Source organism: Astyanax mexicanus, chromosome 21, assembly GCF_023375975.1.
Source record: "Astyanax mexicanus isolate ESR-SI-001 chromosome 21, AstMex3_surface, whole genome shotgun sequence".
Taxonomy (NCBI): Eukaryota; Metazoa; Chordata; class Actinopteri; order Characiformes; family Acestrorhamphidae; genus Astyanax; species Astyanax mexicanus.
Genome location: NC_064428.1, coordinates 22,126,945 through 22,144,209, shown reverse-complemented (window position 1 = coordinate 22,144,209; position 17,265 = coordinate 22,126,945). Strand labels below are relative to the sequence as shown.

At 36.6% G+C, this 17,265-nt stretch overlaps 1 protein-coding gene across 1 annotated transcript in view; it reads left to right on the top strand.

Moving 5' to 3' along the window:
• Positions 1-15,241, top strand: part of cckbra (cholecystokinin B receptor a) — a 56,169-nt gene extending 40,928 nt beyond the window's left edge. Inside the window, exons 4-5 of the mRNA XM_022674801.2 lie at positions 5,338-5,465; positions 11,082-15,241. Of these exons, the coding sequence (XP_022530522.2) occupies positions 5,338-5,465; positions 11,082-11,614 (661 nt within the window). The 3' untranslated portion in view covers positions 11,615-15,241. The remainder of the gene's footprint in view (positions 1-5,337; positions 5,466-11,081) is intronic.
• The last annotated feature ends 2,024 nt before the right edge of the window (positions 15,242-17,265 follow it).

Below are 17,265 nucleotides of genomic sequence, written 5' to 3'. Positions count from 1 at the left end.
TCATTTATTTTACTTTAATCCTGGATATATGGAGATATTTGTCAGCAGAGGGAAGCATGAAGTGCTGTAAGATTTTGTGGGAAAACACTGCACTGACTTTGGACTTGATATAACACAGTGGACCAACACCAGCAGATGACATGTCTCCCCAAACCATCACTGGTTGTGGAAACTGTAAAACTTCACATTAGACCTCAATCAGTTTGGACTGTGTGTCTCTCCACTCTTCCTCCAGACTGTGGTCCCTTGATTTACAAACTAAATGTAACATGTACTGTTGATCAGTGATGGTTTGTAAAGACATGTCATCTGCTGGTGTTGATCCACTGTGTTATATCCAGTCTAAAGTCAGAGCAGTGTTTTTCCAGAAAATCTTACAGCACTTCATGCTTCCCTCTGCTGACAACTGAGGCTGGAGAAGTATTAGCATTAGCCGCTAACTGCAGCGATAGCTCTTTCACCATTCATGTCGGACTGTAGCTTGAAACAAGCTAAGTGAGACAAACTGCTAGCTGAAGCACCCTGGCTTACCGGATCACTCGGGGTTACTCAGTGTAGAGTAGTGCTGCATTTACTAGAGCTAAGTGCTGCTAAAGGCAGCTAGCGCTGTTGCTAACCGTGGTTAGCTCTGCTGCTAACCTCTCTGTTGAAAATACTGGAAATCTAAGCTTACTGAAAATAAACAGAAGCACTGAATCACCCAAATAAACAGTATTCAGGAGAGAAATCATTGTAGATTACTGTGCGACACCCTTGTTCCTTACTATTGTCTCTTAACATGCAACTTATAATCCTGTTTGTTGTTAAATGTATGAAAATAGACCAAAACATTGTTGTTCATTGACGAAAAATGCTAATTAAAGACATCCAGCACTGGCTATATAGGACAAAAATAAGACTCATCACAGACCTTTATGCAGTCTGCCAGCCATTCTTGTCTTATTTTAAAGCTCGCCGCCCCATGCTCAGATTGCCACACTAGTTGAGTCAAAAAAACCCTAACCCAGCCAAAGACAAGAAGGAGAAGCAGACCAAGTAAACCAATCTGTGGCGTCTTTGAGCCTCTTTTTTATCAGGGCAGAAGACACATCTGCAGGAGATGAGGCTCGAAGCCTGAAGGAAGATGTCAGACTTCTAAAACCTGTATTAGCTCATGCTGCCCTTATCAGGCTCCTTTTGTGTAAAGTAGAAAATGGGGGGACAGAGTGACCCCCAAGTGTCACAAGTTGAAGTAATTATCTGGCATACTGAGGAGTCAGAACTCTCAAGGTAGTCATACCAGTGGCTTTAATGATTATAGCCCGGAAAGCTTGAACATGCACCTCTTGCTGGGGGCACAATGATATTCCTGACCTTCTAGATGAATTGTCTTCTACTTTCAGTGTGGAGGTATTAAAATACTGTCTTTGTTAGACAGTTAAATGGTGTTTTCTTCTCTTGAGACTTACAGTTTATATAGAGAATGTACAAGCACGACTTCTCACCTCATTTCAATTTGATGATGATCTTGGATTGTCTTCACAAATGCTCAAAAGAAACCTTTTTGATAATCCACACTCTTAAAAATAAGGGTGCTCCAAAAAGGGTTTTTGGGTGATTTATTAAAAGTACCAGTTTTGGTTTCATATAATTCTAATAATTATGGGCCTTATTTAGGCCTACGTTGTGTTCACAGAGTGTAAAGGGCAGCTGGGGCTGGTGGAAGGTTGTTGAATAATACAAATTTACTCATTACAATTCTATAATATTCCTTTTTATAGAATGAGCTATCATTTAGTGTAGGATGACCAGACACAGATTCATTAGAATTACCTTAAAGAAGAACTCAGGTGTGAATTGGGACTTAGGATGTAGTGAAACATAATAAAAAGTATTAACTTTTGTTGAATAGCCCACCTCTATTCACCCATAGCATTCTGAAATACAGCGCTTTTAGCCGATGCTCCCAACAGGCTTACAATGCTAGAGATTGGGGCATAGAGTAGCCAATTCAAAGAAATTTGAAGCTCAAAGTAGCTCCAAACTTCATTGGTAGAATTCCGACAGCCCTGAAATTTAAAACGAGACACTGAGAACTTTGAAAGTGCACAGGAAGTATATTAAAACCACTGTTTATACGCACAGTACTTTGTGGTTGTTCTCTATGTGCCGCCATCTTGTGGAGCTACTTTGAGCTTTGAGATAATGGTGTAAAAATAGTCATTTCTTTGCATGGGCAACGCTATCGACCCCAATCACTAGCATTGTAAGCCTGTTGGGAGCATCAGCTAAAGGCACTGCATTTCGGAATGCTAGTGGTGAACGAAGGTGAGCTATTCAGCAAAGGTTTGTACACTTTATCATGTTTCACACCAGATTTCTCCTTAAACATTACCTCACTTGTGTAGTGCATTGAGGTTTTAATACACTGTAGTGAAAAACCCTACTGGGGCAGAGTGTCATACCTAAGAAAAATGAAAGAAAAGAAAGTCCACAATTTTACCAATATATATATATCAATTCTATCATTCTTAACACGGTAATTAAACCAAAAAAGACAATTAAACCAAAAAAGACAATTAAACCAGTAACAGGGTTGACAGTAAGAGATTTAACATTTTGTGGTTTAACTTTACTAACTTTAAACTATATTGCACACTATTATAAACATAAATATATGGATTGCTAACACATTTAATACAATGTTAATTACTCAATATCACTCAATATCTCGATAATGACCAATAACTAATATTGACCAGTTACTAGTATATTGTTGGTGTATTCTTAGAATTTTATTCAAAATAAGATTAGTATTTTTCCTGCCAGAGGAAGTAGGGCTGAATAACATTGGACAAATACGTATTTTATGCAATATATATTGCAATATAAAGATTTACAAGATTTTTTTATTATAAATGTTTTTATTAGTGTTTTATGCTGTTTTATAACAGAGGTGACTAGAACATTGAGTAAGACATTACAAAGATTTTTAATATAAAAAATCACATTTTCTAAAGAATATATATATATATATTATAGTGAACTGAAAATTTGATTAAATTATTTTATGTAAAATAAAATTGTGCCCAAAATATACATCAGTTAGTATTATTATTCAAAACTGATAACAAAATAATTTATTGGAAATGTGAAATGTACCCACAAATTAAGATTGACGCTTGTAGTGATCCTGAAATTTATCAATGCATCAAATTAATAATGCTCTGAAAAAAAATAATAAAAGACCACCAGCAAGTACCACCTCGCTCCATCACTCAATCCATTTCCTGAAGCCTGTTCCTGTTCGAGACGAGAGCTTTTCTTTTTGCTTTGATTGAAATTGAAAGCCACGTATGGGACAGGATGATGAGCGTCTTTGATACTGAATAAATGCAACAGTGAAGGGTGCCACTATCACAAAGGCGTCTGAGAGATGAAAAAGATCAGCGTAAAAGGGCCGGCGGAAGATGCTTTCAGGCAACACTCCCACGCTGTCATTTGAATAATAACACAATGAAATAATAACATCAACTCACTTTGTATTTTTTTAGCGTACGAAACATGATTCTGCTCTGGTCCAGCGGATAGTCTAAGTGATCTTCTTCTCTCTCATAGGATGTCCAATAGGGATGCACCTTAATTATAATTTTTTGGCCAAAAACCAAAATCGAACAAAATTGATTATTTAGCCGCATTCTAATTACCCAATACCAAACATGTTTTTCACAGGTTTTTATTTATGCGCCACATTAATAGCCTAAATGTATTTACAAATATTTTAACAATGTAATTTGCTTCAGAATTGTATAAAAATGTCATGAAATCGCAATAAAAAGGCCTCGCTTTTCATTTTTAACAAAGTATGCACATACAGCAGCTGGCTTTCCTAGAAAGATTTAGCCATGATGCTGACAAACAGGTTAAAGCAGTGGTTGTATTTTATGTGTGCAGACTTTACAGCACCCACTAAGTTTGTAATCAACTTCTGTGGTTTTCCTTTGTCTATCTGTTCATCACCTGTTATTTAGTACACCAGTGACGACTTTCTTCTTCAGGACAGTTCAAACAGTTGTTCTGGCTATGGATAATATTTGTGCAATGATTCTGATTCTGATCTTCTCTCAGCTTCACAGTTGCTTGTTTTTTACCCATAAACTCACAGCTCTCTGGTCTTCATGTTACTCCTCTATATTAATATAAGGTCTATATTAATATAAAATGTCTTTTGTGTTTGCTGCATAGTTGTTTTATTTTATACAAACACTGTGTGGCAATACATTTTTTTCAGATTTACTCTAAATAAACACATTTACAAATATAGTGAAATGATGAACTGTTTTTGTTTGAATAATTTAGGTGTTTAAATCATTGATATTCATAAAAATATCAAGCTGTTTGAGCCTGTCCAATTAATTCTTCATTGTGGGATAAACACCCCTTTAAGAAAGTAACCCTTAACATCAGTGACATCACAAGCTTCATACTGTTTGCTTTTTAAAGGGCTGATGATACTTTTGCTGAATGTTCAGCAATTAATAGTATTAATTCCACTTAATATTTATCATAATGTCTCCATACTTAACTGAGGTAAAGCTTATACTGTCCATCCTGTCACAGTAAAATGTCAATGTGATTAAAATCATTTTAGAAATCTGAATTAATCTTTGAAACAGAACAAGAACAAGGTCACTATGAATAATTCAACATGTTTGCAACTTCAGGTCCACCAATTTTTTTCACAAAAATTTTCTACTCTGATGTGCAGCTTGTAAAAAAAACTAAAAAAAGTAACAAAGTTAAAAAAAAAGTGATTAAGATGGGGAAATATCATTTCTGTGTGAAGTCTTCTAATTATAAAAAAATAGTCTAAATAATTTTTGAGTATTTATTTTAATAATGACCCATATACATTTACATTACACTGTGAAATAATTTTAAAATTTTATAATTATTCAGCCAAAAAATGGCAAACTATTTTCAGTTTTCAGTTAAGTATTCTGCGCATTCCTAATGTCCACTATGTAATGCAAATGTATGCAGTGTAAGCAGCTGCCCTGCTCGGTTTTGTAGTGCTCCCTTGGGGGCGGTGTGTTTGCTTATCTGTGCAAAAATCTGTGCTCGAGATGAGGGTTACACTAATACAAGAAACCATTAAAAGCCCTTTGCAATCAGTGAATGAATGCATTAGGTTTCGGCACTTAGCAAGTAAGTGAGTTGCAAGCACTGTATCAGATAATTGCTTGAATTTGACTTACCTCAAAAACTCAATTCCATTTTTAGACCTATTGATTTATAACCATTTTATTTTGTTTGTGCCTCTCTCTCTCTCTCTCTCTCTCTCTCTCTCTCTCTCAGGTATGTCCTGCTGCTGTTAATCCTGTTCTTCATCCCTGGTGGGGTGATGTCCATTGCTTATGGCCTCATCTCCAGAGAGCTCTACAGGGGTATCCAGTTTGAGCTGGAGCAGAAGAAGGACAGTAGTGGTGAGAATGAGACCAATTACTTTGTTTAAAGACTTTCTCTACATCAATAGCAATAAACCCAAAAGCCCCAAGTAGTTGCTTTTATTGATTATGTCCTGTACTGTACTGTAGGTCTAACGGCTAGCTTTGAAACCAAATGTTTGCCATTAAATAAATCCCTCATTAGAGAGCAGGACTTGTTTAGATGCTGGAATAAGCAAGTATCTAGGGCTGTGTATTAGTTAGAACCAGGGAATAGGATATGAATCACAGTACAGGGGTTATGTTTTATTACCGTATTTTTCGCACTAAAAGGCGTTAAACGTCTAGCATTAAACGTCTATTTTCTGGTCTATTTTGCACCACATAATAAGGTGCATTTTATGTGACCCTAGTAACTAGTAGTAGGAACAGGGGTGTCGCTGTGTTTTCCTACTATTTTTTACCTGTAAAGATAAGCTAAGTTAAGTAAACAAAATTGTAATTCTTAAAAAAAAAAGAAGTTAGACAAATCAAATGAGCGCCAGATGTAAATCTACACAGATTTCTCTCCTAAAAATGTTTATTTAGGTGAGTAAAGCGCTTTTTTTTTATTTACAGTAAGCTTAGATTTCCACTAATGCTTGAGCATTAGCATTAGTGGCTAACCGCTAAGGCTTAGCGGCTAATGCCACCCGACAGAGCTATACTGAGGAATCCTAAATGTTCCAGTAAGCCAGAGTGCAAAACTAAAATCATTTGGGGTGGGACAAAATATCAATATCATTCTTAAACATATGTTTTTTGTTTGCGATACATTATCAATACGTGACATTAAATATTGATATTTTTATTAAGACCTAGGAACCCCCAATTTGACTTCAATTTGAATTAATTTACTGCTTCATTATTCCACATGGTGGCGCTTATCATCAGATGAAAATGATCAACCTGTGGTGAAGAATATCGGTTGCCAAATTCTGTAAAACTGACACCAATAACACTTAAAATAATTTCTGGTATTTGTATTTTATCCTCTTCAGTAACACAGATATTTTAAAGTACCGTAGCGAATTGTCTTGCGATATATATTAACCCTTCAGAATATCAAAATAACGTGATACAGTATCGTTATCATGGGCAATGTTCAATTTATTCTGATAAGATTGTATTGTGATATGCCCTGTGATCCCCACATCTAAAAACATCATATTACGATGCTTCGATATACTGATATTTTCTTTTACCTCTAGAAAATAATTGTGGATTCCTGCCCAAAAATAGCAATAGCACTAATTAAATTCCACAGCAGACTATTATTTTCTGTAGAAATCCTAAAAGCACCGTTAATGTGGCCTGAACAAGGGCCACATCTGGAACTTGGTCAAGTGGCCCACATGCCTCTTAGCATGATGAACTAGAAGAGGATCAGATGCGGTTGCTGGAAATGATTAATTAGATCTTGTTGTTAAATTAGTGGTTGAGAGTCAGTTCTATAATGGGTTTTTTTGTAGGGATGCACCCAAATGACCAAAATGAATAACTTGGCGAAATACCAAAGATTTTTTACAGATTTTCATTAATTGTGCAGAAATTATATAGCCTTAATATATTTTTGCACATTTTAGGACATTTTGTAACCTCCCAGCAGGCATGCAGATAAATCACTTACCATGTTTCCACTACATGCAATTTTCTATACAGAATTCTATACAGAAATTTAAGAAACGTCATGATGCTGCTTTTGAACAAATTCAGGAGGAAGACAAGAAGAGGAGAGGAAAGATAAAGGACTATATTAAATTAAAGCAATATCAAGACCAAAAACAAAAAAAGCCACAGTTGATCACACACAACTTGAAATATCCACAGAAAAAGGTAGAAATGCTTAGTTATCTATTATCACCATCCTAGCTTTGTAGAGTCTCGTACTGCTGTTGCAGAAAAAAATCCTAGAGCAAACAATGCTATATGACTTAAAATAAATGAGTCGTCATTTGGTATAAATCATTATGTCTTTTTTACTTATTCTTTTTACTAGTCTTTTTTATTTTAGGCCAAAATCATGTGGAATCAGTTAAAGTTCTTTCATAGGATAAAAAAGGAATTAACCATCGTTGTTTGATTATTTTGTTTACCAATTAAGTCCCAAAAGAACAAAATTGCGTTCAAAAGTATTATTTTTTATTCTTTAAAAATGTTCTACATTGTAGTTTAATACTAAAGTCATCAAAACTATGAAGAAAAACATCTAATTATCACACAAACAAATAAGTAAATAAACCAGAATATGTTTTATATTATATATTTTTTTGAAGTAGCACCTCTTGCTTAGATAACACCTTTGCTAATATTGGCTTTTCTCAGTCAGCTTTATCTGAAATGGCTTTCAGTTAACAGCTGAACTTGTCAAGAGTTAATAACTTGAATTTCTTGTCTTTTAATGTGTTGGAGAGCATCCGTTGTGAAGATGTACAGCTGGTGATAGACAGTGAAAAGCCCTATTTAGATTAATGTTCTAATCCATGTTAGATAACAAGTTATCAACTAAGTAAAGAAAACAATTACTTTCAGAGAAATGAAGGTCAGTCAGTGTGAAAAAAATCAAGAACTCTGAAAGTATCCTTAAGTGCAGTCACAAAATAACCACCATAAACGTTATGATGAAACTGGCACTTATCAGGACCACCCCAGGAAAGGAAGACCAAGGAAGTCCTCTGTTGCACAGATAACAAGTTGACAGCTTAACCCCAGATAAGAAGCAACCTTGTTTGTTTAAAACTTAACACTTTTAGGTGACCACATCATTCCTTATGTCTTTCTTCCATAGTCTGGATGACTTCAGTATTTATTCATACAAGGGGTAATAGTAATAATAATAAGAAATAAAAAAAAGATAAAATAAATATAATATAGCAGTGTGACTATTCCACAAGTGCATATTGTAAAAACAATGCTAAAACAATAAATCGTGCACCCTCGCTCTTAATTACATATTAAACAATAAACAAAGCCTTATTATATTCTCTCATTGCTTGATCCTGGCTGCAAGGGCAGCTTTTATTTGGTAAAATCGTGTGGTTTGAGCACTTGTTCCAGAGAATTTCATCATGGAGTCTTTTTAGCTCTTGCTCCTCTTCGTGCCGAGTATCAGGGGAAGCCGCTGGAAGGCGAATTGGCTGAGCTTTCGTCTCTAAGGCCCTTCTTTAAAGCTTTTCAGTTCCACACACTTTATTCGCTGGCCTGGGTCTCCCACAAAGAAGGGCTAAAAAGCATTGCTTTGGTGCTGAGTGCTGTGCTCGCTGTTAAGGATAGCCTGGCTGTGCAGTATTGTGAGTGTGTAAGCTGCGTGGGTCACTGAGGGTGATGCAGCAGTACATGCAGCGGTTGGGGATGATGGGGGTTGTCGCTTTGGAAAATATCATAGTGGAGAATAGCTGCACCACGTTTTCCCTCCAGCTGTAATTCAGACAGCTCCACTCCACAGTCAGACTGGACCTAAATCACATATGCACAGCATCTGACGCACTGTAAATACATATAAGCTGATACATGTTTGCTGAAGTCTATTGGCTGATGAAAACGTCCTTGTGTGTATTTGTACTCTACATCCTCAGTGTTTGACTTGGATCCAGTATTTCAACTTATCTTTATTAGATATCTACATTCTTAGAATAGTTTACAGAACATTACAGTCATTGTCATATTAACACCTCATAACCTCATGACCTCAAACTCCATTTGAAAATGCCAGCATCCTTTTAGTTTGTGTCAACAAATTATATTTATGAAAAAAAGAGACAAAAGAATATTAAATTAGCATTTAAATGTTTGAAATTCATTGAATTTGGCTAGAGATAAGTTTTAAATAATGTTTAGAAAGATATAATTTTTTTTAAGAGAATAAGAATGCTGAAAAAAATAATATAATGAAAAGAAATAGGCACATTATAAGCATGAAATAAGCAAACAGAATGCTGAGATGGGCATCAAATCTTGAGGCAAGGAAAAAATTACAGAAAATTGTTCCCTTTTTTAAGGGATTCTATTTTAATTATGGGATTAAAAAAAGAGGAAAGCCTAAACAATATCCAGTTAAATTGTTTTAATGCATTCATGATAGAAATTATTACTATGACAATTGATCGCAAATCTTTCTATGATAATGAGTCGATAAAAATGAATATTTTCTTATTTCTTGTTCTCAAAATATTTAAAATATTATTTAAAATGCCTTAAAGTAGTTTGTTTTGCACCATTTAAATGTAGTTGTATATCAGTATTATACATTATATATTTTAAAAAGCAATTTCAATACATTTATGACTGAAATTGACAACATATGTAAAATATTATTTAAAATGCCTACACATAGGTTGATGTGCTTGTTTGTTTTTAACATAATGAAAAGAAATAGGCATATTATAAGCATAAAATAAGCAAACAGAATGCTCAGGTGGGTATCCAAACTTAAGGCAAGAGCAATTTTTTTCAAATATTTTTATTAAGGGACTAAAAAAAGAGGAAAAACGATAATAAATCAGGAAGTTACAGAAACAGGACAAATCCAATGGGTACAAAAAAGCCTAAACAATATCCAGTATAAAAGCACAGAAATAATAGATGAAAAATGAATTTACAAAACTAAATAAAAGGACCCATCAAAAAATGTAGTATTTCCTATTTTTTCTTTTTCTTTCATCTCCCTACTTCACCCTCCTCTTCTCCCCTTTATCCTCCATTATTCTTCCATCCTTTCTCAAAATCAAAATCAAAAATAAAACGCAGACGTATTGCCTCTCATAGGACAGAAAATGATTCTAGATATATTGTACATTATATTATGTTAACATTTTGTAATTTCTTGTTCCCAAAATATATATTTAAAATATTGTTTAAAATGTTTACAAAGAGTTTGCTGTTATTTTTTTATTCATCAATATCATACATATATATTTAAAATATAAATTCTAATGCATTTATGACAGAAATTATTACCATGACAAATGATCGCAAATATTTCTATGATAAGATATAAATTACTTTCTAATTTCTTGTTCTTAGAATATTTACAATATTTTGTAAAATGCCAAAAAGGCAAAAAGTTTGATTTGCTGTTGGCACCATTTAAATGTAGTTCAATATGTAGTATCAATATTATACATATATATTTTAAAAAGAAATTTAAATACATTTATGACAGACATTGACAAAATATTTGAAATATTATTTAAAATGCCTACACATAGGTTGATGTGCTTGTTGATTTTGTTCCCCATATTTAAATGTATATATTTAATTTAGCTACATTATATATTATATATTTAAATGAACAGTTTCAGTATGGCAAATGCAAACATTTGTAGCGTAGTACAGACTTACTAAAAATACAATCATATCATACTAACATATGAGTTTTAAGACAGATTTCCAAGCCCTGAAAACATTAAAGTTTTAATTTATTTAAAGATTTCTACTTTTTCATTTAAGTAACCTGATTTAGAAGATACAAGTAAAAAATGGTTAAATTCATAGTGAACACATCAGATATAACACTATAAATCCTATATTAAGTCTTTATTAAGTCTATAAATAAAGTAGATGGCACCTTAATGAAATCCTCCTCACCAACTGTGTGTTGCTGGTTTCTGTTCCCAGCGTTATCGAATGGAATGAATGGCACTATATCCCACGGCCATGATGACGGTGATGGCTGCTACATCCAGGTGCCCAAGAAGACTCCGGCCATGGAGCTCTCCACCCTCAGCACCTCCGCCCCCTCCAAGACGGACCGGCCGCGCAGCAACACCTCGGAAGCCAAACTCCTTGCGAAGAAGCGCGTGATCCGCATGCTCATCATCATTGTGGTGATGTTCTTCGTCTGCTGGATGCCTCTCTATGCAGCCAACACCTGGAAGGCCTTCGACCAGCTCTCAGCAAAGCGAGCTCTATCCGGAGCTCCCATCTCTTTCATCCAGCTGCTGTCCTACACCTCCGCCTGCGTTAACCCCATCATCTACTGCTTCATGAACAAGCGCTTCAGAAAGGCTCTGCTGGCCACCTTCGCCTGCTGCAGCGTGGCGTGTCGTCGCCGCAGGAGGAGGGACGGCGATGAGGAAGCGACGGGGGTCACTGCCGCGTCCATGTCCAAGTTTAGCTACACTACTGTCAGCACAATGGGGCCTTGCTGACTTGTTGGGGGCTCGTCCGAGATCATCACGGCAAGGCTTGCTTGTTCAACGCCCCGTTTCTTGTTCTGAGATTTGTCAGTGGTCGTATTGTGTTTTCAGTCTTTATAGCATGCATTGTGTGGTGATTGTCTGCGGTTAGACTCTCTCTGTTGGTATGTAGCGTTAAGTAGTCATATTTCGAATATACACAATGACCAAGTGTAACAATTATGACCACATCCTTGTCTCTATACATAATATCCATTTTTGTAGCTCTGCTAATCATAGAGGAGCACTGTGTAGCTCTATAATTAAAGACTTTACTGCTTCTTTTTCTCTGCATAATGGCCAGGAGCCCACAGGAGAGACCACCTATTATAGAGCAGCTATTATTTTGGTGGTGTGTTGTTTTGTGTAGTGTGTGCTCTTCTGGTGTGAGTAGTGGACCAGACAGGAGTTTTCAAACACCTTAGTGTCACTGCTGGTTCACATCCTGTAGGCAGTGTCCTGTGGGTAGTATCCTGTCATCACTGATGAAGGACTAGAGGATGACCAACACAAGCTTCAAGCTCTGACTTTACATTTACAAGGTGGTGCACCTCGGAGTAGGAGTGTCTAAAGCCCTATCTGGACAGGATTAGTTTCCCAGGGGGTCCTGGGGTAATTTTCGTAATTTTTATGGGGGGTCCTCTCTGATTTTACTCCTGTCCAGAACTACCATGTATGTGTTTCTCTTAGACGTCCTCTGAGAAAATTACAGGTTGAATAACCTACTGTTTTTCGCTAAACTCCGTGGTCCTCCAGTAATTTTAGTCCCGTCCGGATCCACATCTCTGAGTTTCGTCACCGCAAGTTTCCACAGAGATCCATATAAACACACCAGCAAGTGGAAATGGAGGAGCTACTGAATGCAATGTCATGTGACCGAGAAATCCAAAAAACTAATTGCAGTTTAAATGCAAGAGTTTTATCACTGTGTAGACATGTGAAATATTTTTACAGACATCCCTTTGAGAAACAAATCCATTCCAGATAGGGCTTAATAGAGTTGACAGTGAGTGGAGTCAGTGTTTAAAACCTCCAGCAGCACTGCCGTGCCTGATCCACTCGTACCAGCACAAAACACACCAACACACAACCACCATGTCAGTGTCAAAGTACCTGCTCTGTGGTGGTCCTGTAGGGTCCTGACCATCTTGAAATAACACATATGCTCCTATATGCTCAGAGGATCTGCAAAAATGGATAACGAGGGTACGGTATTCATAATGTTATGCTTAATCAGTGTATAACGATGTTTTTGCTGCCAAAAAGTGACCGTGACAAGCAGCATGAATGAGGATGTCCAAGTTATCGACGTCCATTAGACAAGAACGTGGATCCTGAACCTCGGAGCGAGACTGCTCGTCACAGTGAACCTCAAAACAAGACTAAAAACAATTGCAGAAGAAAAAAAAAAACACAGCTGTGTAGGAAAATCATGTAAATACTCATATTCCTGCTATTCCTGCTATGATGTTATATTATTTAATGCATGATACAATCTTTGAATAAGAATCTAAACAATGTAATGGCTACAAAATGGTACCGTTTTTATTGTTTAGCATGCATGTGCAGCCGGTGTTATTTACCTCATCATTTGTTTTTCGTAACCCGGATCCCTTAAACCTTTAAGCATGCACAGGGACCATTTAAAATACCATTTGAGACGACTGGCCCGGAAAATGATTTTTTTTCCAGTCTAGTAGCAATGAAACAAACAATCTCTGAGGGCACATGGTTATTTTATACATAACAATTTTAGTCAGTAATTTAAATTTTAAAGAGTTTGAAAGCAAGGCCACTAGGAATAGTATAAGTATATTTAACTCCTGGACCTCCTTTTGTCCTAATAAAGCTGGACTTCAATCTCAGTCCTGGAGAGCCATCAATCCTAAAAATAAAGAGGAGTTCTACAGAAAGGGTTCTTTCAATTTACATTTAAAACAGCAGTTATCAGACTAAGATTTGCTTAGGGTTCCCTTTACCCTAATTGCCAATTTTATTCTGAGCCATCTGGGTCAGTTTTCCAGACAAAGATTAAGCCTAGTCTTGGACTACACAGCATTTTCAACAGAGAATACCTACTAAATTGAAAACATTGTCTATATCTAAGCTAAATCCTTGTCTTAAAAACTAACTGTATATTTACACTTCGATGAAAAATCTCTATTTACAATGCTGTGCATCTCAAAACTAGGATTAATCCCTGTCTGGGAAACTGTCTCCGTATGTTTTAAGAGCATTTGAACTGCACAATTGTACACTTTTCTTTTTTTTTAACACCCACAAACTCATCTAATCTAAACTAGAGTCAAGTATACTTGTTCTTAAAAGTTAAAAAGTTTCTTAAGTATTGATTAGCAGTTACTACAGTGGTATGCTAAAAGTCATGGGGCAGGAACTAGTATTATGTCCCGTGTCTTTTTTAACATGTCCATTGAAGGCAAAAAAAAATAAAATGCTGCACTGACCTGCAGGATATGCCTAAAGGACCTCCTGCGTTGATTGTAGATGTAATTTCTGCCAGATATCTGTTTGCATGGACAGTACTAGCCAGATAACTGCCGGTCACAATCATAACGTGTACACTGTGCTGTCTACTGAGGGTGGTAATGCCTTATTATGTATTCCCAGTACACTGTGGATCAAATTCAGAAATGGAATGTACCATCCATCTGGGACCCACTATCAAGTCTCGCTCAAACTCTGATCATTTTGGTCACCTTGTGTACCTGGGGTCCGCCGGTCAGTGTTTAGCCTCACTCCCAAGATAGCACCTTACAGCTTCAGTGTTTAAAATATTATTTGTCAGTTTGAAATAAATACATCAATACATAGTTGTTTGAAACGCTCTTGTTGATTTGATTCAATACATCAAATTATGACGAGCTCGATTTTGAATCTACAGGGTTCCTCAGGGAGATATGTGTCTTATTTCCAGGTTTGTGTCTTTGATGCGTATCTCCCAGCTCATTTTTCTGGAAGTTTAATGCATGGCGAAATCAATTCAGTTGCTTAACTGAGACGAAACCTGGCTTAAGTCCTTGTCCAATCCATTATAATCCACTGTTCTACGCTGCCGTTCCGCATCAGGGGCAGAGACTCGTTTTTTGAAAGGAGCTTGTCTGACTTGAGCAATTTCGCTTTGGGGAAAAAATGAAACACAAGAAGGATAATAAACTGCGGAAGGATGTTCTCCTCCACGACCCCGGCGGAACCCTCAAAGTCCACACAATGCAAATGCATATAATGCAGCTAAAAAAAGGCAAGGTGTCTGATTTGCCTATGTGTGGCGGTTTAATTGCTTTCTTCCTCATCGCACAAGCTGAGGAGGCACCTGGGACAGAGGCGTTCTCGCCAAGCCTCAAAGCCTTTTCTGAATATATGAAAGGTAATCCCGGCCCATGTTTATAGTGAGCTTAAAGCGAGCGAGTGGGGAGCCCTCTTTAAAGTCCAGTCCGGTGGGACATGAAAGATATGGATTCTCCTTAGCCTGCATTTTTTATAGATGAGAAGATTTGACTGCACTGCACCACTGCAATGCTTTGTTTCGACTTCATTCCTCATGTTTGAAGACAAGTTTCTTTTGGTACTGATTTCACTGAATCCTGAACTTATAGTTTGAGGATTCTTTGGAACAATGCCATTGATTAATCACTTTTGGTTTCCTAGAGAGCCTTCCAGGGAAGAAGGTTCTTTATCTATCTTAGTGTGTTTTCACAGCTACTTTGATTGGTTCGTACATTTGGACTTTTCAGACTTTTCAGACCAAATTTGGATCAGCTACTGGTAGATGAGGCAGATTATTGCCACCCATTAAACAGTAGAAAAAGATATTTGAAACTTGGTTCAGACTCTAGTGTGAAAAAGACAGTCTTACACCACTCAATTTAAAGGAACATTAGAGCAGTGGATCTCAAACTGATGATCCTTGTTGTTTTTAAAACATAGTTTACTGCTTTAAGAAGCCCAAATTGTTTTTTTTTTCTTTTTTGTTAGAGTGGTTCTCAACCCATTCCACTAGGACCACCAGATGGTGCACATCTTGGCTCCATTTCAACTCCCAGAATATTGGGATCAATTGAAAATGTGAACCATCTTTGAAGGCCTATCAGAACCAGTTTGAGGAGCACTGTTCTTTTAACACATTTAAAACTGCTAGATATGGACCATATGAACACCAAAATGCAGTTGTTTTACTACAGTATATTGCAATATTTGCTGTATGTGACCAAGGGAGTGGCAGATATGTTCCTGGAAACCCTTTGCAGTTTGTGGGTGAGCAAATGCCAGTCAAAAGCCCTGCCATAAAAGGCAACACATGTGATGTCAGGATGTCATGCATATATGGCTGAGCTGTTAGTGTCCTTAGTATTAATACTACTTTGACAGACTGTAATATGTTATGGCTCCCCAGATCATCACACCAGCATCTGTGGCAGTGTGTTGCTTTGATGCGCTTATCACAAGGCCTCAACATACTCAAACCCAACTATTGTTGGACCCCAAACAATCCAAATCTTAAATCTAGATTAAGCGCTAAAGATAATAACGTTTAAGTCTGTACCAGTTAAGCTTTCTTGTTCATGAAACCACTGCAAATGAAGGTGAAAATGGCTGGCTGGATGGTGAAGAGCCTAGATGGTGGGCAATGAGTCAATACAACTCATCCTTCTTCTCTCAGTCCAATGACACGCCCCATTTCAAACTCATTACAGGTATCGGTGAAAGAAACCAAACTCAAACATGCACAGCCGAGAAAACTTCAGATAGATGCTAAACAGATATTTTTCTCCATCTTCATAACAAATCAGTAACATGGGATTATGTTGGGTACCCACTTAATGAATGCTGGATTCATCAACGCTGTCAATAACTGTCTGCAAGTAATCCAGCTTAGAAAAACAGCTTAAAGGTTCTTTAGGGAATGTGAAGTGGTTCTTCACATGTGTTTTAGGTGTCGAACACCTACGAACACCTTTTTTTGTACTTCTTGTACTTTTTAAATAGTGTATAGTTCTAGGGGAAGAAAGAAAAGGCCAATGACATGCCCCATTTCACCTGGCCAAAAAGTCTATGTATTTTTAGCAAGTTAATGAGCGTTTTTGTAGTATATACTGTATCTGCCAGAACTAACTGCATGCTGAGATTTGTTAGTCAGTGTACTTTTCGCAGTTCTAATATTAATTTAAGAGCTTTTAGGATGAGTCTAATGAAGTATTAAGGCGTATTAAGGCGTAACATTGATATGTAGTCCCATCCTGCAATCAGTGGCATCATGAAATTAATTTAATTGTAGCTCAGAGCTATTCGCTCGTTCTTTTTTCCTCCCTCTTTCACACACACACATGCATGCATACATAATTAGTTGAAACCCAGCAGATCTGCACCAGGCTCGTTTATCCCTCCCTATGTTGTGCACTGAGCCACAATTTACATCTCCTAACAGCCCACTCTCTTCATTTCTCTCTATTTCTTACAATCAGGCAGTCAGAATTCTCTCTCTTATTCTGTCCATCTTTTTGTAAAACCAACTTGAAAATAAAACATATATCAGATTACGGACATGTGATTACGTTAGGTACCGCTTAAATGAATGCTGGATGAATGTATTCATCAATGCTGTCAAC